General features: G+C 40.0%; 1 protein-coding gene across 2 annotated transcripts in view; it reads right to left on the reverse strand.

Moving 5' to 3' along the window:
* Window positions 1–26035, reverse strand: part of LOC136872397 (vascular endothelial growth factor receptor 1) — a 467496-nt gene that overhangs the window by 257865 nt on the left and 183596 nt on the right. For both annotated transcript variants that reach the window (XM_067146225.2, XM_067146215.2), the window contains exon 2: window positions 4108–4150. In XM_067146225.2, coding sequence (XP_067002326.2) covers window positions 4108–4150 — 43 coding nt within the window. The remainder of the gene's footprint in view (window positions 1–4107; window positions 4151–26035) is intronic.

Below are 26035 nucleotides of genomic sequence, written 5' to 3' on the forward strand. Positions count from 1 at the left end.
TGAATTCGGAACAAGATGTTGCTAGACCAAAATAGCTGAGTGCAGGCGACACGGAACACTGATCTTTTAGAACAGCGTGTTGCTAGGCTTATCTCGGGGGAGTGCTGGCGATACAGAACACTGATCTGTTGGAACAGGATCTTGTTAGACCAATTCAGCTGAGTGCAGGCGACACGGAACACTGTTCTTTTGGAACAGGATGTTCCGGCGTACTGTTCATTTAAAGATAACTTTCGAGTCTGGAACAGTTCCAAAATAACTGTTGTGTTATTTCTTCCCCATTTCTACTACGAACCATCATAATAAGCTTTAGAGCTTTCGCCGTGTTAGAAAACAAAGTGAAATTCTTTATTTTTCGCAGAGAAATTTTCTCCGCGTTTTCCGACGTAGATTTCATTTGCTCACGAGCAAGAATTCTGTAACTACTACTACTACTACTACTACTACTACTACTACTACTACTATTTAATGCTTTACCGGGCTGAGTGGCTCAGACGGTAGAGGCGCTGGCCTTCTTACCTCAACATGGCAGGTTCGATCCTGACTCAGTCCGGTGGTATTTGAAGGTGCTCAAATTCGTCAACCTCGTGTCGGTAGATTTACTGGCACGTAAATGAACTCCTGCGGGAAAAATTTGGGCACCAACTCGTCTCTGAAAACCGTCAAAAGTAGCTAGTTGGACGTAAAACAATAATATTTATTACTAAATATTTTCATTTCTGCCCTGAAGGGGGAGGCGGGCCTACTAGACGGTGGTCCCCCGGTCAATGGGGGTGGTAGACTAGCACCCACGGTATCCCCTACGTGTCTTAAGAGGTGACTAAAATATGCCGCAGGAGTTCTTAACTTGGGAGCGTGGGTTGGCGATCATGGGACACTTACCTGATTCCTGGCGTTACTTCCACTTGTGCGAGGCTCCTCACCGTCATCTATTCTATCCGACTTCCCTTGGTCAACTCTTGTTCTTTTCCGACCCCTACTGTATTACAGCATTCGAGACCTAGGAAATCCTTCATTTTCACGCCCTTCGTGGCCCTTGCTTTTATTTGGCGGATATCTTCATTTTAGAAATGTCGGATCCCTTCCAATTTTTCTGATTAGTGTTATATCGCGTAAAGGTTGCGAAGTTATACTTCCTCTTAAGACAATCACCAGCACCACCTCCTAGATGGTGATGCCGTTCCTCAGGCCGGGGATTTGTTATGGTGAAGGAGATTCACCCAGAATGTGAGAGGGTTGGCAGCCGTGGCCTGTAGGGTACTAGGAACTGTCCCGGCATTCTCCTTATTACAGGAGAATGGAAAACCCTTTTCAGGACAGCCGACGGTGCGGACCAGCGCCTCTCCGTCTCCCGAATACAGAGCCGTAGCCACTTGTAAACCGAGACCTACTCTGCGTCCACCGACGTTCTGGAATAATGAAGGTTTGAATACTTTGCCGTTGGTCCATTGTAAGGGATAATCAAAGGCAAGCATTACGCCGCTCTCCAGAGATACATTCTACAGAAAACACGGTTCAATCCACCATCTCTAACTCGCGGATATATCACTTCAATTATCAGAATGAGACTTGGACAAGCATCTTACCCCGGTCATCTGTTCAGCATCAAAATTATAGCCTCCCAAAATTGTTCCTCTGATCACAATCAGGAAGCAGACCTCAACCATACAATATTAGGATGTACTAGATCCAAATCACAAGTAATCAATTTGTTTTTGCTGGCAAGATGTAGTGTTCACAGTGCTCTATGTCTTCTGGTATGGGCTAGAATAAATTTACTTTCATTGATCTGTCTTTGTATCATTCTTGGCTTTGACAACATGAAAGTGACTGAGGTATGAGCGATGCTAGTAATACCATTCCTTATGCAGCCAGTCCCTGCTGTGAATGGTGTGAAAATATCGCTGATAGTATCGACTGGTGCATGCATTTCATTGGGCTTACCAGCCTGATACGTACGTATAGCAACTACTGGCGCAGTGAGAAAGCAACGAGAAACTACACCACTCCTTATTTCCGTAGTATGCCCGTTCAGTGGCACCTAGGCAAATACAGTAGAGACAATACGCGACACTTCCGGATTTAGCCTTGTTAAAATGGGAGACAATTCGCAAGTGGCGCCCCTAGCGTCGTGACCTGAAAAATCGCGCTAAATTCAAATATCAATGGAAATGTATATACGGAAATGGGTAACTAAATTGCGTCTAGAAAGAAAGTGTTGCTAAAATATTAACTTCAAAGTTGCTAAAGCAATTCTGGATACATGAATGAAGAATTATTTAACATGTTATTATTTAAAAGACTCAAATTAGACATATAATCAAGATGTGAAATGGACTGCTGTGAAAGGGCTTGATCTTTCATTTATGCATTACTTTTTTAGATTTAGCATACGTGCCTGAACTTTCACGGCTAGATTTGTCTTTTCTTTCTCATTTAAAAGCATTGTACAGCAAATTAAGGCACTTGTCAATAAAAATATCGGCACATTCCTTACACATATTATTCAATGAATTTACATTTAAGAGCTGGACAATTTTCCTTTTAACTTGAAGCCTACTAACAGAAAGAAAATCTATAAATTTAGCATCAAATTCATTCAAATTTCCCTGTAAGCAATACTTGCCATTACATTAGGGTAAAGCAAATTTGCATCATCACATTTCTTAAATCACCCATATTTTCTTCAGTGCTTGACAACGCATTAGGGCATTCCGAATGGGGTAACTTGGAACGCAATCAGCCACACACATACGCATATGCATTTTCCTGAATTAAATCAAAACCCACATATCACACCTACAACAACACATCGGTATTGAAGATTAACTGCTGCACTAATAAAATAAAATAAACTTATTATATTTTAAGCCAGTTAAAATATGGGTCACGCAGGTCAGAAGTTTAGGAAGTAGGCCTTCTATAAAAATATCTTTGTAACTGGAAGAATACATATGCAAACACAGTATTTACTTACATTTTCTTGTCACGAGGGAAACGGAAGAAAGACCGCGAATCCTTCTGCACTTCATAGTTATTATAGCCAAACGCAGCACATATCTTTCCACTCATATTGACAGGAGATATAAAAGAATGACACACGCTACTATTTACATATGTCAACTTAGTGCAAACGCATAAATAACCCCAAAAACTTCACAAACAAATACACGTGCTCTTATGACAGAATCAGTAACTCTCAGGTTACTCCGCCAGACAGAGCTGTAATCGTTGTCCCTCGATATCTCGCAGAGTGTCGCGTATTGTCTCTACTGTATTTGACCTAGGCTATCAATAACAGCTGTGCAGGATCAAACCAGCCTTCAGGCTGAATACCCAATATGCAACATACACCAAACTCTTATAAAACTGAAAGTTCCATTTCCCACGTTCGTTTCATCGTTATTAAGCAGCTATGACATCGACGTGTATCAAGCAATAGCCAAATTTTTAAGTGAAGCCAATTTAACATTGTGATGCATTTGTTCTATATTCTTTACTTAAGCTATCCTCATCCAGCCGAAGTTCCTGTAGCGTGGCTTTCTATTACCATGTAATCACAATGCCATGACATGTCCCATGTTGTAAAGATATTGCTGCTTGACCATCCTGTTTTAATAAATGTGCAGCATGGTCTTACAGACCGAATGCCAAAATGTTGATAGAAAAGTATTGTAGGTGGTACTCTCGTTTGTCACCAGATGGCACACTCTTCGCTAGCCTTCTGAGGGTGAGAAGACGACACCATCTCAGCTCCACTTACGAAGGCAGCATTTTTCAACGTCCGGTGGGCTATAAAAAGACACATTGACATAACAAAATGATTTTATCAATAAACGTTCATGCTCATTTTTCCACATAATCGCCAAAACAATTTAGGCATTTGTCGTGTTGTGAGACAAGCTTTCTGATGCCCTGTGCAATCACCGGTGAGTCGTGCTCCTTCTATATCCTCTCAGGCATCTTCACTGGATTTGTCGTGAGGCGATGCTTGCAGCACGATAAGGCGACCGATAGTACACTCGATTTCGTTGCAATCATTTAATTTAACTAGCGATTCGATCTGATCGATCCATCCGATGAGCAGGATGTAAACTAGAGACCTACCTTGGGGAAGCAGCGCTGCGTTGTGCTGGACCGCGAACGACACCTGAAAACAAACAGAGACCAGTATTAGCGACAAAACTGGCACATGTTCAGGACACAACATACGAGCTCTGTCTATGACAGGAGTTTCCAATTTGTAAGGGCACGTGGGCCATATTTGAAACCTTAGCCATGATCGAGGGCCACATTTTAATAATAGGCCAATTTTCGTACAATTCTTCAAATAGAACAGCTATACCTGTATGAAGTAATATGCGTAGTTTAATTGAAACGAAGGTTTAATTATATTAATTGCTTTAAACACTAATTTAGAATTCTATAAAAGAGTGCAATTAAAAATAAACACTATTATACCCAGGACAACTGAAGTTCGAAGAAGAGCACACAACAATGACAGTTCATTTGAATTAATATTTGACAAATGACAAAAGTTTAGAAAATACCAAAGGCAAAATGAAAATAAAATTATAGCAAAAACAAAACTTAAAAAGAAGGACAATTTAGTGGTAAGAGTGGGAAGGGAACAATGATATACATTTATAAGACCCTAAAATCCCAGCAATATACTTCCAGATGTGTGCATCACTGTGTACCAGCCAGTGTTACCAGTGAGAGAAGAATGAAGATGTTTTTTTCTTTTTAAAGTTGGCTTTTACATGGCACCGACACAGATAGGTCTTGCGGCGACGATGGGACTTGAAAGGCTTCGGAGTGAGAAGGAAGTGGCCGTGGCCTCAATTAACGTACAGCCCCAACATTTGCCTGGTGTGAAAATAGGAAACCACGGGAAGCCATATTCTGGGCTTGCCTATATTGGTGTTCGAACCCACTATCTGCCGGATGCAAGCTCTCAGCTGCGCTCCCTTAACCGCACGGACAACTCGCCTGATAACAAAAAAAAAAATTATACCGCTTCTTACCCAATGGCAATTGGTTGCATGAAAAGTCCACAGTGAGTTTGGCATGGAGTTCAAGAATCGGTATGAACCCCATAGCCATTTCTATAATAATTGAGACCCAGCACTGGCATTTCTGAGGGCTCTTTTTCCGCCGAAGTTCGGATTTTAATTTTTTAAATAAAAAATAATATGTTCAGCATAAGTGAATACTTAAAAAACAGGAAATAATATTAAGAATGAATTAGTTGTTACTTGGGCCTAAAGAGGGTATAACAATTAACACATTTTTGAACGAGGTATGAAATATTATTTGTACACTTTCTTCACATTTCTTAAAATCATTTTTAATTTTGAAAACATTTCTTAGCAGACAAATACGACGAAAAACGTAAAATTAAGCAATTTTCTCCATTGTGCCGAAAGGTGAAAGGCTAAAGGGCCCGAAAAAGGTTTCAAATTGTGAGTTTTGAATAGCTCTATCAAACTAGAAATTTTTTTTTCGACAATCACTTCCGGCCTAAATGCTGTTCCAGAAAAACAGCCTAAAATCGCTTGTTTCTTTCCTTGCCTTCTTTTTGATTCAAATCTTAGTGAAATGAACTTATTTACATCATTATTTCTGTAACGTGTTCCTTGGTTCAGTACCCTGAGGTGTTTTTTGATTTTTTGAAAAATATCCACACCGAATGTATTTATAAGGGCTTAAGTGAAACTCTGAATTGACTTACATTAGCGCTCGTAGTGGTGCTCAAGTGAAACAATGCATTGACCCACATTAGCGCTTGTAGTGGTGCTTAAGTGAAACAATGCATTGACTCACATTAGCGCTCGTAGTGGTGCTTAAGTCAAACAATGCATTGACTTACATTAGCGCTCGTAGTGGTGCTTAAGTGAAACAATGTCCGGCTCCATGGCTAGATGGTTAGCGTGCTGGCCTTTGGCCACAGGAGTCCCTGGTTCGATTCCCGGCGGGGTCGGGAATTTTAACCATAATTGGCTAATTTCTCTGACACGGGGGCTGGGTGTATGTGTCGTATTCATCATCATTTCATCCTCATCACGACGCGCAGGTCACCTACGGGTGTCAAATCAAAAGACCTGCATCTGGCGAGCCGAACTTGTCCTCGGACACACCCGGCACTAAAAGCCATACGCCATTTCATTTTTCAGTGAAACAATGCATTGACTCACATTAGCGCTCGTAGTGGTGCTTAAGTGAAACAATGCATTGATTCACATTAGCGCTCGCAGTGGTGGTTAAGTGAAACAATGCATTGACTCACATTAGCGCTCGTAGTGGTGCTTAAGTGAAACAATGCATTGATTCACATTAGCGCTCGCAGTGGTGGTTAAGTGAAACAATGCATTGACTCACATTAGCGCTCGTAGTGGTGCTTAAGTGAAACAATGCATTGATTCACATTAGCGCTCGCAGTGGTGGTTAAGTGAAACAATACATTGACTCACATTAGCGCTCGTAGTGGTGCTTAAGTGAAACAATGCATTGACTCACATTAGCGCTCGTAGTGGTGCTTAAGTGAAACAATACATTGACTCACATTAGCGCTCGTAGTGGTGCTTAAGTGAAACAATGCATTGATTCACATTAGCGCTCGTAGTGGTGCTTAAGTGAAACAATGCATTATTCACATTAGCGCTCGTAGTGGTGCTTAAGTGAAACAATGCATTGATTCACATTAGCGCTCGTAGTGGTAGAAAAAGACAAACTGTTAATCTAATCGACCGAATAACGATGATTAAGAAAAGGATTGTAGTTTTTAGGAATAAATAAAGAATATATTTTCATATTTTATTATATTTTATTTTCCTAAAATTCGTAGCTCATATTCCTAGGATGTTTTCAACATTGAGTTGCTTGCCTGAAGGGCTACAACTGTGAATTTATAAAAGCCCTCGTGGGCCGAAACATATGACCGCATTTTGGAAATCCATGATCTAGGGTATAATCTGTAGGGATACTAGAAATATTGTGTCAAATTCCCCTTTGTAAAAATTAAAAGGTAATAAATAAGTCTTCCAATGAACGAAATTAACATTTAAAACGATTAATTTATTTGCATCATTTCACAAAGACAGATAGGTACCTAGTCTTCTACACGCGTCTCAATCATGGCCACCCATCAATACTTGACATCACAGCCTGTACCGTTACTAGGTATCATCAGATAATGCGCCACAGTACTGGTTCTATTCGTCCTACCAACACGCACTGGGTAATCTTAAGCAACGTAACACCACCATGAATAAAGGGATCAGAATTGAAGGTTTTCTCGCAAAAACAACCAATGTTAAGAAATGTGAAATGTTCGGGAGGAACAATGAACTGTCAAATGTGGTTCTGTGTTGTAATGACACCAGGCAAAATTTTCATTCATTTGTTTATAAGAAAGAAACAGTTTGTTGAAATTTTTTATGTTGAAAGTTTAAAAAATCCCCAGTACGTCATACATCACAGAGAGAACCTGCCGGTACTAAAAACGCTATACATCAAAAGAGCGATCGGAGTATCAAAAATTACAGGATCATGACTCGTCTACCTCCTCGAAGGAGAATCATTCCTCGATGAAGACCTCAGAACACTTTCTCCTCTACCAGCACTAGAGCCTCGAAAAAAACTACTAAGGTCCCTGAATAAAAAAAGAGATGATATACCTCCAGAATTCTTTAGAACTGGGGCCAGGACGTGGACAACATCCAACTGTGAGAGGAGGCACGTGTTTACAAGATTTGCAGTACATGGTTTTCATCGTATTATTTGTACAAACACATCTTACCATCAACCATCAGAGACGTGTGAAGTTCTACACTGTGAGGAAGCGCGGTTTTCCTGCAAACGTTAGGGTCACAGTACGTATCCCGTTTCAAAACAAAGGGGCAGTCATCTCCTATTTCCAACCGGCAAAGATTTCTGACAGCCAGGGATGGTCTTGGTGTTCTTAAGAAATAAGGAGCTATGAGGACAAGCGTGAACGGTACAACTTAGAACTCGGCAGCAAAAGAACAAAATCAGTTAAAGATTATGCAAAACAAGGCGCAACTCCGTAATATTAGTGTAGACTTTCTCTATTTTTATGGCTATTTGGCTGCAAGAAAAGTGTACTGGAGGTACAACCGCCCCGCGCGTTTAAGTTAAGCGCCGTGGAGAATGCCATCTGAAATATAAATCTTGAGACAACTAGTACAAGAAGTTCGCACATTTCTCAACAGATGTCGCTACTATAAACTTATGTTGTGCCCTCTGATGTAAAGAGGAACTATTACAATTCTAGATTAATTTTGTATGTAAAGGTTTCCTAAACTGAAATGTTTAGTGTTTGTTTTCGATGTTCAAAAGTTATCAACACTTCTGTCACTTCCCGCAAACTGAAGGCGTTGGCCAATCAGAAATTTTGTACATTTATTTATTCACCAATGACAAAATTTCGATATTTATTTGATTATCCAATGAGAATTGGGGTGTGTCGAGCCCTTGGCCCTCTGCTATAAAAGCAGGCACTTTTCGGACCAGGTTGTCTTAGTGATCTCTCCAGTCTAGAGTGTGTTCGTAAAGGAGGCGGACGGCCGCCTTATCCGTCCTTGGGAGCCGAAGTGTCACTTCAAGTTTCGTGGATAATAGTTCTTAACGTATCTGCGTGGATTGGTAAGCAATGATTGCTTATAATTTTCTGCCATGTCTTCAGTAGTAATTGAAGGGTCTCTATAAAAAAAATGTCAAAAATAACTTAAAATGAGATATTAGCAGAATTTGAATTACAGGATGCTCATCTCTCTCTGTACATCACATGTTCTACAAAATCAGTCATAGTCACCGAGTTACTGACTTTGCATTGATTGAGAAAGGAAAGGGAACTACTTCATACATTTTACGATTTAAAACTTGCAGTAGCTCCTTATTTCTTAAAAAACCAAGACCATCCCTAGCGGGATGGAAATAGCAGATGGCTACCCCTTTGTTATGAAACGGGATACGTACTGTGACTCTAACGTTTGGAGGAAAACTGTGCTTTGTCACAGTGTAGAACTAACCCCTTTTTTATGAAGATTACATTCCTGTTCCACTTGCGAAGTTGAAGGAACTTAAAATTATTGCGTGCATTCGTTCAGAAGCCAGCAGGTAGGCTGTTCCACACACAGCTGGAAGACATCCCAGAATGAATAGATGGTGGTGATAATGATGTAGATTTTTATGACAACCATGATGGATATACCGAGTGCAAACTTTCTAGTGAACCATAATAATACTGTGTTATTTTCTTAATCCGTTTTCTATACCATATGTTGTAAAAAGTAAGAAAACTACCAAATATCTCTAACAAAAACACAGACTATCACCAGGTTTGTTGAACTTGAATACAGTGTTTCAAAATTTTCAAGTTTTAATTCATGCCCGCACCTTCTTTCACCTCTGTGATCCACCAAAACACGCTAACAAAAAGTATTATGAAAATTCTCGTCTTAGAAAGTAAAAAGTATTCTGACACTGGTTGTTTGCCTGAAATTGTCACGAAAAATCATAATTCTTACATTCATTCTAATGCAACATAATTTGTCCTTGCACATGTATAGTGAAGGCAATGGCAATTTTATCACAGTTGAAACCAGTTTGCAGAAGTGAACGTCAACTCAAAACGTAGGCTCACCAAAACTGGTTCTGAAATTGAAAAACCATTTTCTGAGACTAATGCGAAAATGAGTTCTAAGTTCACGGATATCAATTAACGCCTTACACGTGACTTAGAAGCCATGAAGGAAGATATTAAACTTCAAGTAGTCGAGGACTTCAACAAATGATTCAAGAAGTCGAAAGTTTGAAGGGAGACTTCAAGAAATCCCATGGGCAGTTGTTACAAGCGCAAGCTAAAATAGCATCCATTTCAAGACAACAACCGTGATTCCTTCAAATATCGTTTTCACAAGTTAAGCAATGAAGTTCACCTATTAAAATCACAGCAGGAGGAAACGGATAAACATTTAAAGTCCCAGTTAGATAGCGCCCATACTCAAATTACTTGTATAGGTCGCGATGTCTCTGAGGTAAAGCGGGACCATGAAAAGGAAGTCAAGGAAGTAGAGAACTCAATCCTAGGACAAGTTAAAACCCTTAAGGTTGAGTTACAAGGGAAGATATAAACACTTAATAACAAACTGTCTCAAATAGAAAAGGATGTATCAGCACCTAATTTCCAAGGAGTTAGCGGATAAACCTCTGACGTTTTTCCTGTAATAAAATAAATAAAATAAATAATAAATAAAACAATAAGATAAACTAGCGAAGTTTTCCGGAGAGGAAGAGTATACAGCGAAATAATTTCTGCTTAATGTACAAGAATAATTTCAGGAAAATCGCATATAAGTCACGATCGCCAACTGCGTATAGCGTCCAGGTAATTGGAAGGACGAGCATTAACGTGGTACTCTGCGTTTGAATTTAACATCAGAACTTATGATGGGTTCAAAGGAGCTCTGATAAAAGAATTTTGGAACTCAGAAACGCAGCACTTTGATTCAATTGTTATTACATTCTAGGAAATATAACACTGCCATAAATTCTTCGCGTGATTCGGATTTTCTGAAATCCCAATTGAAGAAAATGCAATTTTCTGATCCTCCGCTACCTGAACGAGAGTTAATACAGGTAGTAACTTTGCAATTTCCAGCGCATGTGCAGGAAATTCTGTTTGCAGCTAACGTGCAAGATAAAGAACAACTAGACGAAGTTTAAGGAGACTTGACACTGCTCATACGCAAAATCTACCGAAGCCTAACAGTACAAAGGATTACAACTAATCATGTCGAGATTAAAACCCAAGCAAAACCGAATCTCGAACCCCAAGAAGAGAGGGAGTTTCGAAGAGATCCACCATCTCGTTTTAGGAAATTTAGGAGACGTCCGTATGAGGGAATAACACCATACGAACGAGATCAGGCTTGGAGAAAACCCACAAACACGCCCAATCCTAACAGAGATTCCCAGAAAGCAGAACCCGAGAAGGGATGGAGAGAGTCCCGTGAATACGTCCAGAACAGAAACAGGGATGAAGGATTACCAAGGGCTACTTCTCTGGAATATCAAGAGATTGCCTGAAATCCGAAGTAATGGAGAGATACGGAGTTGTTGTACGAAGACCCCGTACCAACGCCACCGAAAATCCCACGTAGTCTCCCGGTCATGAACATTAGGATGGGCCACATTATTGTTACTGCTTAATAGACTCTGGAACACAGGCTTCACTGATTTATGATTAATTGATTGAGAATTTAAAGGGGAAGGGAGATGTGTTGCTAACACCTGTAACTCGAGTAAAGATTAAGGGAATAGTGCCAGACAAATGTATTCAATGCAAATTCCAGGCATTTATAGAATTTGAAATTGAAAGTGTCCAGTTCCATCATCTATTTCTGGTCCTAACGCATATGAAGCTTAAACGTCATACTGGGATCAGACTTTATGGTGAAGTACGGTGAAATTATTCATTACCCTACCAACATAATAAGATTTTATTATATCAGCTCTGAAGAGTTGCAGTTGGTCAATTATGAAAACGTGAAGTGCCAGGTATTTGATACCCCAATGATAGAAGCCGAAGGCAAGACGAGCGATGCTCCGCCTGTCGATGTAATTGACTATGAAGGGGGTAGACCCGATGAAGAGGACCCGTCGTGGGCGAGGGAGTGCCCATCATCGATGATGAGTTCGACACAGGTCGTGACCACTTCATTCCTCTCGCCAATGTGGCTGAAGGCCCAGAGTTCGACTCCAAAGTGGCAGAGGCAACTCAGAAAATATTTGAGAGATTACCAGACGTCTTCAACGACAAACCAGGCGTTATTAAGAACTTCAGATACCACTTGAATATTAAGGACATTTCTCCCTACAAAAAGCGACCATATCCAGTCCCTGAGAAATACCGAGATGAAGCCAGAACATTAACTAAGCAAATGGAAAGCGACGGCATAATTTCTAAATGCGTCACTCCTTTTAATAATACCCTTGCAATCGTCAGAAAACCTAATGGTATTTACGCCTATGCCTTGAAGATCGGGTATTAAACGAAAGATTGGTGTCGGAATATTACATCCTCCTTTACCGGAATGTCATTAGGAAGTTTCGTGGCATGAAGAAATTCTCAACTATGGACATGACTTCATCCTATTTCGATCTCTTACTAGCTGAAGACAGTCGGAAATTCACGGGATTCATATTTGAGAACATCACCTAAACCTTCAACAGGCTTCCGTTTGGGATTAAGAATTCAGGAGTGGTACTCATCAGGGCTCTAGAAGACCAGCTATGAGACGAAGTCAAAGCTATCGCTACGATTTATGTAGACGACATCCTTATAGCTTCCGAGTCCATGGAGCAGCACGTTGAAGACATCCATAAAGCACTGCACGAACTAAGGGCGAATAACTTCAAAATAAATGCCAGGAAGAGCCAGTTCTTTAAGACAGAGGTCACCTCATTAATGGAGAAGGTATCAAGTGTAATCCGGCCAAGATTCAAAGTATCTTAGACTTCCCGAAACCCACTAAAATCAAACACATTCGGCAATTTCTCGGATTATGTCAGCAGCACTGCCCCAACTTTACTGAAACGATAGCACTTTTATAGCAGCTGCTGAAAAAGAACAACCGATGGAAATGGTCAGAAGGCATTTGTAGATACCAAGCGGATGCTCCAAGAAAACGTGCAGTTAGCCTATCCCAACTTTGAGTGGCCGTTTTGCATAGAGTGCCATCGGAATCGGTGCAGCTTTATATCAGGTGGATCCTGAGAAACCCGATGTCCGAATCTTCATTTCTTTCATGAGTCGAAAGTTGAAGTCGTATGAAAGATCCTACACTATCACTGAACTTGAGGCGCTTGCTACTGTTCATTACTTGTTGTACTGGGTCCGATGACCTTAGATGTTAGGTCCCTTTAAACAACAAGCATAATCATCATCATCAACCTTGTTGTAGTGGAAAAGATCATCTTTGGTTATCCTGTGATCATCTACACTGACCATAAGGCTCTTACGTTCATCATGTGTTCAGATCTAACCAGTGAAAGAGTAACACGTTGGGCACTATTCATCCAGCAGTTCAACATTACTGTAGTTCATAGGCCCGGGAAGAAAACATCTTGGCTGATGCGTTAAGTTGAAATTCAGTTGATGTGATCACAGTTGATCCCATCGAAGTAATGAGTGGAGAAGACGAGGAGTTTCCATAGATATCTGCCTCAAGCACAAGGAAGGGATAGGATGACCCATGAACTCACCCGATCCTTCAAGCGTTCGATTACTACCGATGATGTCAACTATCCCCGCATATCATGGCCATGATGGGTTAATTTATAAATACTTGGGTCCCACCAAAACCAAACGTAGGATTTATGTCCCTTCGAAGTCAAGGCCGGATATTGTGTGGCACTGCCATTCCATCTCTGGACACGCCGGGACGGACAAAGTGGTGATGCTCATCAAGGAAAAGTTCGTTTGGGAGTATATGAGACGTGATGTGCGAATCATTATCAGAACCTGCGATGTTTTCCAGCGGATCAAGCCCAACAACAGGTTGTTGAGAGAATTTCCAAGACCCTTGATCCCAGAGAGAGCAGGTGAGATACTGGCTCTGGACTTGTATGGACCCTTACCAAAGGTAACCCGCGGTAATCTGCACGTCACGGTAGTCGTCTTTTACAAATACACAATGTTGTTACCTATTAGAAAGGCACATGCTGGGGACATTCTCAAGAGAATCAGACGGATTATCATCCCGGAAATGGGGAAAACGGATTTTTTACTAACTGATCATGGAACGCAATTTACTTCTGTAGAATTACAGATGGCCCTAGAAGAGCTGGTGATCGAGCATATTCTGAATTCTATTAGGTAGCCGGAAGCTAATCCCGCAGAATGAGTCATGACAGAAATTGCGAGGTTTTGTCGACTGTACTGTGGTTCACAACAATGGAAGTGTTCCAAGTTTCTACCCACAATGCAGCAGATAGTCAACTCAACGGTCTACGAGTCTACCCAAGATATCCCTATAAGGCTCCACAATGATCTTATGCCTGATAGACCGTGGGATCAGTACTTGCCAGTACCTCAAGATGCAGCAGTTACCCACCAGACTCGCGTGACTATAACCAAGGAAAAGCTTCAACACGCTGCGCGGATAAGGGAAAGGCGACCGAGGAATCGCACTTTTGGCAACCATTGTAAGTAGATGATTTAGTATTGATCAGGAAACCTGCCCTCTCACACCCTGAACTCCGAATCTACGCTAAATTTTGTCCACTGTACATTGGACCATTTAGGATAGCGGAAGTACTTAACAACGGAGTGTACAAGCTTGATAAGCTAGATGGTAGCGTCGAGGGAATTTATAATTTTAAACTTAAAATACACGCCGCGCGCGAACTGAGCGGCTAGCAGCTGCGAGCATGTTGTGTGTGACGTGGAGCGGATAACGTAGTAACCTGCCTCGACTTGCCAAGGTTATCTTACATCAGCCATCGAACATTCCAAACTTTCTATCATGAATAATATTTTTAGGATTATGACGAAAATATAATGACAACGTCACCGTATTCGTCTCTTTAATATCTTCAGTTCCACCAAGCTTTATTAAAATCCACCAAGGATTAAAGAATATATTAAACGAAATAAAATAGCTGCAATTCCCACGATTCTGCTATAAAAAGGGAGCGTATTCTCAAGAGGACACAGTCAAGTCCTACGGTCGAGACCCGACGGTCGGCTTGTGGAGGTCCGCGTCGCGGAGTATTACGAGAAGTGATTAAATTATTTCTACGGAGAATGAACTAAGACTCTGTAATGGTACAGTAGAACTTGTATTTTCTTCACTGTTGAACGATGCAAAGTGATTGAATTATTTCTACTCAGAATAGTGCGGTAGAACTTATATTTTTTCGGTACTAACGCTTCAAGGTAATTGATTATTTCTACAATTAGGGACAAGTACATTAGGACGCGCATTTTCCGAGTGTTCATACGTCCAGTTGATAGAAATATTTTTGCAAGTGATAAACTTAGAACAATGCAGTAAGACTTATATTTCGTCAGTGTTAAATGTCTTCACGTGATTAAAACATTTCTGCAGTTAATAAATTCAGAACAGTGTAATAAGACTTGTATTTTCTTAGGTGTGATTGAAATATTTCTCCAGTTAATAAACTTAGACTCCATAACAGTATCATCGGACTTGTGTTTTCACATTTGAAGAATATTTTTAAATGATCGAAATATTTCTGCGGATAACAGATTTAAGACAGTGCATTAGGATTTGTGTTTATTCAGATGAAATTTGGATGTCAGGAAAGACTTTACGTGTCGATAAGCCAGGAAATGTTAGTGAACACAAGTAATTTCCATTATCAAGGTATTTGCCAGTATTATTATTCATGGCAGTATGTGTGGACGAGACTAATTTCACGAACAAAGTATTTAGTTTCTTTTCTGACAAATGAAAGTGATAGCCTTCAGTGTTAAATAAACAGTGTAAATACTTGTAAATAGTCGCGAGTCGTAGGACTCTATTCTTCGAACTATTTTGTGCCAAGAGTCACGTACTTAAAATTTGTTTGCGAGGTCCATTCCATTGACATTCGGCCGCATGAAAGTGTACTGCATTAATTTTCTCCAAGTGGCAAATTTGTTCGCGAGTTCGATTTCATCGACATATGACCGCATGAAAGTCTATTTCTTTAGTTCTCAAGTATCACAATTTGATTGTGTGTTCGATTTCATTAATATTCGACCATATAAAAGTTTACTTCTCTGTTTCCAAGTGACCAATTTAAGTCGCGGGTTCGATTTCATTAACATTCTACCGCGTAAGAGTTAATATTCTACTCTTTCGAGTGAACTGTTTATTGGTGTTATAGAAACATTTTGTCCTCGAGTTCATCAGTTCATTTATTTTCCTCTGTGCAGAAGATGCACCCCAGATCAATACATCGAAATGCATAAGTACGTGTGTTCACGCCATTCTTCTAAGTGAGCGACCTCAACCTACCGAACTACTAGACCTACAAGACCTTCCAGACCTTCCAGAATTACTAGATCTTCTAGAACTTCTAGAGCTTCCACCGCTGGAGGAGTCGTGGTTCCATGGTGCAGAGAGCTTATCCATGGGGGTACGAGAGGAGTAGTGTACCAACGTGGGGAATCGCCAGTCACAGGATGGGGAAAGGTCACACCGCATTATTCTTCTGTACTGAGGTGATATAAACTTGAATTTCCTCAATAAATTAGACAACTTTAAACAATTCTTCCAACTTCATTTAAAATGAATCCCCCCCCCCCTCTCTCTCTCTCTCTCTCTCTCTCTCTCTCTGTACCACTCCAATTAATGTACTGTACACGCCCTGGGTAATTCTCGCGCTTTTCAAGCCTAAAGTACGGGCATTTCCTGTTACTATATATATATATACATAAAACGCTAACGTGTATGTTTCACGAAACTCAACTTCTTAAACCAGATGGACTTAAAAGGTGCGGCTTTACGAAAATCTTCCAAATTGTTTCAATAGTACATGAAAAATCTTGCATTTCTTGAAAAGTCAACGGAAATATCTCATGTAATTAATTTTATTACAAATCCGCACCAAGATTGGATCGACTTTGACGGGCAGGTTGCTGCTAGGCGAGACTGACTTACTCTGCATCGTGATAGTCCGGTAAGAAATGCTGCATAAAGAAGGTTGGGAACACGCCGCCCTGTTTTATGAAGTCCTAGGAGGTTCATGGAACTAGGCAACTGATTGCTTCGTATTGAAAACAGGATGAATAAATGTGTCCTATATTCAAGTAAATTGTTGCATAGGTATTCATTACAAGTGAATTTGTTCTTTTCTTTGTCATTAGAATTTTCATCAACGATACAAATAGAAATAGTTTGATCAATTCTTTGTTTTGTTAGTGAAATTACAAGTAACTGAAATAAAAAATGTAAATAAAAGGAATGAATAATAATCAAGAAAACTGTTAATAAATATTGCATAAACTATAATTAATTAAATAACACATTTTATTTATTGAGGCGTAGCAACGCACGCAGGGTATCAACTAGTTGTTGTTTATATTATTTCATACTATGACGTAATCACCTTCTTCCATTACTCCAAAGAGTACGGAAAATAACTGATTATCGTACTGTAATTACTTTCTCCACTGTTTTAATAGAAACAGTCCCTGTGATTGGTTGAACTGCACTTCACAGTAACGTAAACGCGGACAGTCAAAGAGATTATGACAACACCTAACCTAACCTTGCTGAATTTTTCTCCACCTGGTTGCAGCCCCGTGGTTCTGTACCCGTATATAGTACTCGTCACGTAAGTCTGTACAATAAAAAGCAAATACCGCCGCTCTATTCTCTTTTCTTAATGCCTCACAACTGCAGCCAGTTTGACTACTTACATAACGAAATCATGAGACATAACCATCAACAAACTAACCTCCATGTAAGTATCAATAATGAAGGTTGTCTTACCCAAGTACATGATAAATCAAGATATTCGTAATTAGGCCGGTTTTCAAGCTTAATGATGAATTAAGGAAATACGCACACTCTCTCGCCCTCGCTTAATTTAATGTTATGTATTTCTGCCTTTATTTTGATATACACTTTACTATAACCGTAATCTTCGGTGTTTGCCTGGTGTAAATAATTCAGCTTCCTTCTTGAAATCTTCTATTACTTGTCGGACTAAAGAGAAATCACGCTGAAATAATAGACACAAGTAAATATATTACATGTACATATGATGTAAGTCAATAAGACTACACAAACTCTAAATCTGCAAACACCGAGCTCGATAACTACAGTCGCTTAAGTGCGGCCAGTATCCAGTATTCGGGAGATAGTAGATTCAAACCCCACTGTCGGCAGCCCTGAAAATGGTTTTACGTGGTTTCCCATTTTCACACCAGACAAATGCTGGGGCTGTACCTTAATTAAGGCCACGGCCGCTTCCTTCCCACTCCTAGCCCTTTCCTGTCCCACCGTCGCCATAAGATCTATCTGTGTCGGTGCGAAGTAAAGCACCTAACAAAAAAATCTGCAAACCGTATCGAAGTTGTGACAAGACAAGGTTGGGTTGTGTTAGCTTGATAACGAAATTTTCATCCATTTCAACTGAACTGATCTTTATATAGAGGGGGAGATATTGCTTTCGTTTTGGGAGGAATTTTTGCAGATTTTTCTTGCTTCTTAGACATCCAAATTGCATTCTATACATACGAATTGGATGAAATACGACCGTATTATTAAAATACTGCGTTCGTCACTTAACACCTACTACGTTATTAAATGTATTATTCGAACATGCCTGGTATTATCGAAACAGATTTATAATTGTACAGAAAAAGAAAATATGCTTTACGTATACCCGCAAATACCAAACTAGTTATTTTCACAATACCGCAGTGGCGATGCATAATTCTCGCAAGTCAAGAAACAAACCAAGACTATATAGTGTCAACATGCCAGATTAACAGTAACTCTAAGACGTCCTGTCGGCAAGTAAGGTCTCTAAACTGTATGGTTAGCCACACTGAATCGAACCCAACATACCTTCAATAGTAACAGGGGAGAAAAAGTAAGGTTGTACTCTTATGCCCGGTTGCAGAAAAGCCAATCAAACTTTGACCAAAGTTGGCAATCATCGTATGTGAGTTGCAGAAATATCAAACAGTGTTTCATCGACGATCGATCTCCCATCAGATTTGAGCCGCAAATTCATGCTGATTAAGCACTGATTCTCCAGTCAGCCCTTGCAGTCTTTAAACTCAAGGATGCTTTCCTTTCATTAAATACACCTGATTAAACGTTTCAATAACAAATTCAAGTTCATGTAGAAAGTGCGATTTGAGGGAGGTACTGTTTTTTTCGTAGTCATTATTCTCGCATATAGCTTTAGTCATGAATATGGATCTAGTTAATTTATACCAATCAAATCTTGAAATAAATACTTATCTCTGGCATATTAATATCGATGTAAACCCAGACTTTTTAGAATTAATAAGCCAACGTGACAAAACTTCAAACTATCCGCAGCATGGTTGTTTACTCTTCTGTAATTTTGCCCACACACCATCCGTTTATTTTATTTTCAATTATATGCAAGTATCCCTCAACTATATTAAGTAAGAGGGCTCTATCATTCAATGAAAAATTTGGCCCTCTCACTTTCTTAGTGGGCATGTCACTTATATTGTCGAAATCTAATTAAATCAAACGAAAGCCTCAAAATCCGCTCTTTCTTCACCTTGCTCAAAGACGATCAGGATCAGCTGTTCCCTGATTAACTGCCACTTTGATGTCTTTGCTAGACAGAAGAAAGGATAAAATAGACATCATCGTTAACGAATCAACACGGCAGTGGTCACTAATTGCACTGTTTCCAGATTTATTTCCTTCTCGGTTCTTCAATCCGTAAATTGAAGAAAGCTGATCGGGGTTTAGGTTTTCTGCAACACACTCTGGTATTAAAGTTGATTGGCAATCAGCTGATCTGCGATTAAGGACTGATTTGATGGACCTTTCTGCAACTGGGCATTAGCGTACAACCTTACATGGTAGGGAGTATACATTAAAAATGGCGTCTCTGCATTCCCAGGGCAAGTATTCTGCCGCCATCACAATACTCACTAATGTAGAGGTGTATACATTTTCAACAGATAAATATGTAATGTATCACAGTGTATCATAAAGATCGTATTACCTTCCCTAATTCAGGACCAGAGAACCATGTGTACGACTCTGGTAGCTTAGTGGACGGTTTACTGCTTCATGTCTTACTACCACATAACTCCTACCTCCTTTTCTTAGCAATAGGTGGGTATATTTGCCCAACCAATTGAGGCATACGCTTTGCCGTCCCAGGCCGTACTTCATGTGCTGAAGTGGTGCAGTACATTGTCTATTTGAAAAATAAATTACTTTAAAAACATGATCTACAATCAAATACAGCGCAATGAAAAAGACGTCAGCCGAAGAATAGAATGTCATTGAACTCCCCTCACAACCAGGTAACTAGTCGTGCGCTCTACGCCGGGTGCTGTGCAGATCACAGCTCAGCGAGAATTTCTATGCTTTTTGCCAGAAAGCAGCAACTCTGCCGTTTGCGCATGCGTGCCCAACTTCTCCGATGTGCTGTGGAAACAGCCAAGACTTCACTTCACAGTGATTCGTTCGACCACACAGAGGCACCACTGGTCACATTTGCATTTCAACCGAAATGAGAACGAGGCAGGTGGCGCCCTCTTGGCACAGCGGTAGTATTTAAGAGGGGATCGCTCAAAGCAAACGGGAAAACAAAATACTGTAGCCATCAGCTGTTCCCGCCAGGTCTTTTAATACTGGCAACTTGCCTGTTATATAGCCACATTTGTAAATCGATCAACTATAAACATTGTACTTTTTATGTTGTCAAAATAAGGACATGATATGGTGATTTTCTTTAATTACAAAATGTCTAGATTATAAATTTCGCTATAACAACAGGACATGTAATATTGCATTACAACGTTACTGGTTTTACTTCAGTGATTTTGGTAACATTGAGAAGTTCTGTTTGGCCCGCTCACACCAAGCGTTTCTGAGTTTGTGAGTGTTTTGTCATTAGTTTGTAATTAGTTTTTATGAGGAGTGTGTGTATGTGTTGGGGTTGTTTGCGTGTCTGTTCAGTATGGAAAACTCAGTGGAGAACCTCTTGAAAAGCGCATAGGTTTCTAAATATTTCTATTTTTTTGGAGGGGGGTTGGTTTACAGAACACAACTGATTGTCTGCACTGTTGCCAGGTTAACTTGCAAGCTCGCCATTTCGGAGCTGATGAGGAACCCGTTAATGGTTTTCTGCGGGTTTTCCATTTTCATTCAAAACAAGTGCTGTACCTTATCAGTAGACCACACCGATTACTTCCAAATCACAGCCCCTATACCTATTCGTCTGGGCTAATAAAAGATATTTAACCCAATATATTTAGCATGAAAAGGAGCACATTACTGTTGCAAACATTTCTTAGCAGACAAAGTACGGGTCACCATACTAAGAAAAACGTACAATTAAGCAATTTTCTCCATTGTGTCGAAAGTTGAAGGGCCAAAGGTCCCGGAAAGGTTTCAAATTGTGAGTCTTGGATAGCTCTATCAAACTAGAAAAACAAATTTCGACAAATCACTTCCGGCCTAAATGCTGTTCAGGAAAAACTGATTAAAATAGCTTTTTTTACTCGTTTTCTTTTTTATTCAAACCTTATCCAAATTAACGTATGTACATGTAATGTGTTCCTTGGCTCAATACCGTCAGACATTTATTGATTCTTTGAAAAATCGCCACACCGAATGTAAGCGCTTAAGCGAAACTTTGCACTCGTAGTGGTAGAAAAAGGCAAACTGCTAATCTAATCGACTGGATAACGATGATAAAGAAAAGGATTGTAATTTTTAGGAATAAATAAAGTGTATATTTTCATACTTTATTTGGGCCTATATTTTATTTACCTAAAATACGTAGCTCCTATCCCTAGGATGTTTTCAACATTGAGTTGCTTGCCTGATTTTTGCATTTAGTAAACTGACAACATAGCAAAATTACCTATGATCATTTGCCAAGGAGTAAATAGGAAATGTTTTATAGGAACACGTGATCACGAAAAAATTGTATTCGAAAAATTACAGCATAGAAAATCATAATCCACACCTGTTACAATATATTGCACCCATAAGCCTTTAAAAGGGCACAATATAGAACGGTTCTGTTCATGTACGATTTCGCGGCCTACAACGATTATCTTGAGTACCGCTAGATTCCAACACTCCGACCAAAATCACCAAATCCCATGGCGTTGCAGCCTTGAAGGGCCTTGGCCCACCAAGCGATCGCTGCTCAGAGCAAAGGTCTGTAGATTACGAGGTGACACATGATTAGTGCGTAATTCTTATCTCTTTCTAGACCGACAGATATCTACTAAATTATAGTAACATAGGCGAAGTGTACTTTGAATCAGCCCTCCGATCCAGGTAAAATCCATGACTTGCCCAGGAACCGAACCTGGGACTTTCCAGAGGGAGGCACACCACCTCTTTATCCCAGGGCAGGCGTTGTCACGTTATACAGTAGTATTCTCAGATACATTCCTGGTGCTTGGAACTTTCTGGTGATTGTACGATAATTATTTCTTCTCTCACTCGCAGACGACACTGTTTCTTTACTTTAAAGTCCGAATAAACAGTTCTTCCTGTCTGGACGTGTTCCTCAAACACTCTCTGAAGTCAGACCTTGGCCTGTTTATCTCTTCTCCCATGAAAGGGCTCCTGCACACGAATATAAATAAATTCTGTACCTCGTGTACAGCATTGAGGATTGTACGACGTACTGCTTTGAAGTCTTCAAGAAAAATACTCCTCCTCAGTATTCTACGCTAGCGACACACCCCGGCTTCTCGCGGGAGCAGTACTGACATTATGGGATTTACATGTACAGGTCCTACCAAACATTTAAGTGCACCTGGATATTTCATGACCATGATTCCTGTCCTTAAATTTTGGTCTCAGGCATACGACTTTTTTACAGGGAACTAGGTAGAGGGATATTTGCTGGAATGTTCATTAAAATATAACTTTTTGTGTTTAAGTTACTAATTTTTGGTTTAGAATGGTTGGAAAGAAAATAGCTATTTTTTAATACTTGAGGAGATCTGGACGTTACAATATGAGAATTACATGAATCATTTTTTATGGAGAAACACAGATACCCGTACAATATATATAATAGAACAACAGAATATATTTCAATAAAACATTTCCCGTTTCATTGCTCACAATAGAACCACAGTGGTCATAAAACAAATACCCATTGAACTTGGCTGGACAGGAGACCCCCAAGCTACCGAGATCTTTTGCATGTTACATTGGTACCAGGCTATTCACACTATAACGTAACACACAAACCATCCCGGTAACTCGAGGGTGTCTTGTCCAGCCAATGTCAAGGAATGTCTATTTTATGACTACATTGTGTGGTTCTATTGCGAAGTAAAAAACGGGGGATTATTTTAATGGAAACATATTCTGTTGTTCTATTGCAGCTATAAATATTCTATATCTGTGTTTCTCGATAACAAACATTAATATCATCCTCATATTGTACTCTCCAGATCTCCTCAAGTATTAAAATGTAGCTATTATCTTAAAAACCATTATAAACAAAAATTTAATAACTTCAAAACAAAGAGTTATATTTTATTTAAAATTTCAGCAAATGTTCCTCTAAATATTTACTAGTTTCCTGGAAGGAATCGTATGTCTGGGACTAAAAGTTTAAGGACACAAATCATGTTCATGAAATAGGCAGGTGCCCTTAAACATTTGGTAGGACCTGTAGATAACATGTTACCGAGCTCGATAGCTGCAGTCGCTTAAGTGCGGCCAGTATCCAGTAATCGGGAGATAGTGGGTTCGAGCCCACTATCGGCAGCCCTGAAGATGGTTTTCCGTGGTTTCCCATTTTCACACCAGGCAAATGCCGGGGCTGTACCTTAATTAAGGCTACGGCCGCTTCCTTCCAATTCCTAGGTCTTTCCTATCCCATCGTCGCCATAAGACGATGGGACGGTGCGACGTAAAGCAAAAAAAAAAAAAAAGCCACTAGGTGACTTGTGTGGCACGTCAAGCAACATACTAACACATTTTAATGTTTTTAACATGTAATAAATAGGTCGTAAATCTAGCAACACATTTTAATATTACGCTTTAATAAGAAGTTGTGAATGTCTCTGTTAATTGTATGGTCATATTTTTTATTAGATTGAAACGAAAGAAATACCTTATTCTTAAAATTTACTGGTTTAAAACGTAATTTTCACTGATGTTTGTAAAATAAAATCATGAAACATTCTGTAGAATGGATTTGTTTTGTAATTCAATCATCATCATCATAATCATAATTTCCCCTTATCCAGCTCCTGCCGGGTCGGGGTATTTATGGCACTTCTCCATCTTCCTCTTTCCTTCCACCATTCCTCTTCCACGATCTTGTTCCAGTCTAAATTTCATCTTCTTAAACCGCTCTTCACTGATTCAGTCCACCTTGTTCTAGGTCATCCACTTGCTCTCTTGCCCTCGCACTTTGCCTCCAGCATCTGTATTGGAATTCCATTCTCCTCCATCCTCTTCACATGTCCAAACCACCTTAGGTTATTCTTTCCAATTCTCTTATTTGGCTTTCCTATCTCACCTTCCTTCCAAACGTCTTCATTTCTCATTCTGTCTTTCCTTATCTTTCCTATCATACTTCTTAGGAATTTCATCTCACTGGCTTGAAGTCTCAGCTGCATAAGTCAGTATGGGTACATAGTACATTTTGAACATTATCTCTTTACTTTTCCTTGGTACTTCTTTGCTCCAAACAAGTTTTCTTACACTTTGGTAGAATGCATTGCCCTGCTGTACACTCCCGCTAACCTCCATGTCCGCCCTAGCATTCTGCATTAATTCACTTTCTAGATATCTAAAGCTATCCACAATTTCCAGACTCTGAATTCCAATTTTCACAGTGTCCTTTTCTTGCCTTGTAATGCATTACCTAATTTAAATCAGATGATGGGTTTCATGATGATTTTAAAGGAAAATAACCGATGCCATCCCTGTACTAGGTGCTTTACATACATACTCCGCGGTAGAATGGTTACTCCATCTGCTCCACTGTAGGCGCTCATATTGATATGCACGAACTGGCTAATCACAACAACGAAACGTTGAACAAGTTGCCTGTTTACAGGGGCTGTAAGCTAACTGGAAACAGTTTGCGGAAACACTGCGTGGGAGTTCTGTGCGTTGCTCAGTGTACAAACAGTTCTAGCACGTAAACTACTACTACTCCTACTACTACTACTACTACTACTACTAATGTTTTCATTCCTCCCCTGAAGGGGGAAGCGGATCTCTTAGACGGTGACGCCGTCTCTCAGGCCTGGAGATTTGTTACGGTGAAGGAGATGTTCGGAGAAGATGAGGGGGTTGGCGGCCGTAGCCTATACTAGGAACTGTCCCGGCATTCGCCTCAGCGCAGGAGAATGGAAAACCACGTAAAACCATTCTCACGACAGCCGACGGTTGTGGCCAGCCATGAGGTCCTACCCTGCCCCGTCCCTCGAATGAAGAGGCGCAGACCCACGGTAGAGCCGTAGCCACCCCTCCTGTGCTAGCTTGGCCGGTCCGAGTGCAGAACTGTTGGACCACGCACCAGCCATGACCACATATGGCCGAGACCCACTCTGCATCTACCAACCACACGTAAACATTGTTTAATCATTTGCACAGCAATGGAACGTCTACTTTATACGAGTGATGACCTCTCGGATCTTCATGATCATCATGATCATCACAATGATTGTCTTGTCGCTGCAACAAATTTTCTCCGTTACATTTCCTCATAGGAGCTGCAGTTCATTTACATCATGAGGTATTTGATGTATGAAAGTCTTCTTCCTCTACTTTATGAAGGCCGCTATTCTGCTGTAATTTCGCTTTAATTTAATTTAATATAATTATTTAATTTAATTTAATTATTTAATAAAATGCACATACATTTAAGGATATATTATACATATTACGTACACACTATAATACTAAACTGTACACATAATTATAAAAAGAAAGAAAAGAAAAAAGAAACACATACACAACCCAGAATAACGAAAGTTGTTCTAATTCGTCAATAAAAAAACTTTTCACTTTATGAAAAGCTAATGATCATGAATATGTCTTTCAGTATATTAAGTGATGCTTCGCCTCAATAATCGAGACTAACTTCATGGAGTTCCTGAACCTTCATCCCAATGGATGGATGGATCCATCTGAAACTTTTCCAGCCGGTTATGACGAGTCGTGGTCTACATGGAAGTGTCTGAACAGGCTGCGGTCTGAGGGCGGTCAATATGAAGAAGTGGGGTATATCTGATGAGTCAACCAACCCTCTGTGCCTGCGGAGA

Source organism: Anabrus simplex, chromosome 1 (assembly GCF_040414725.1).
Source record: "Anabrus simplex isolate iqAnaSimp1 chromosome 1, ASM4041472v1, whole genome shotgun sequence".
NCBI classification, from domain to species: domain Eukaryota; kingdom Metazoa; phylum Arthropoda; class Insecta; order Orthoptera; family Tettigoniidae; genus Anabrus; species Anabrus simplex.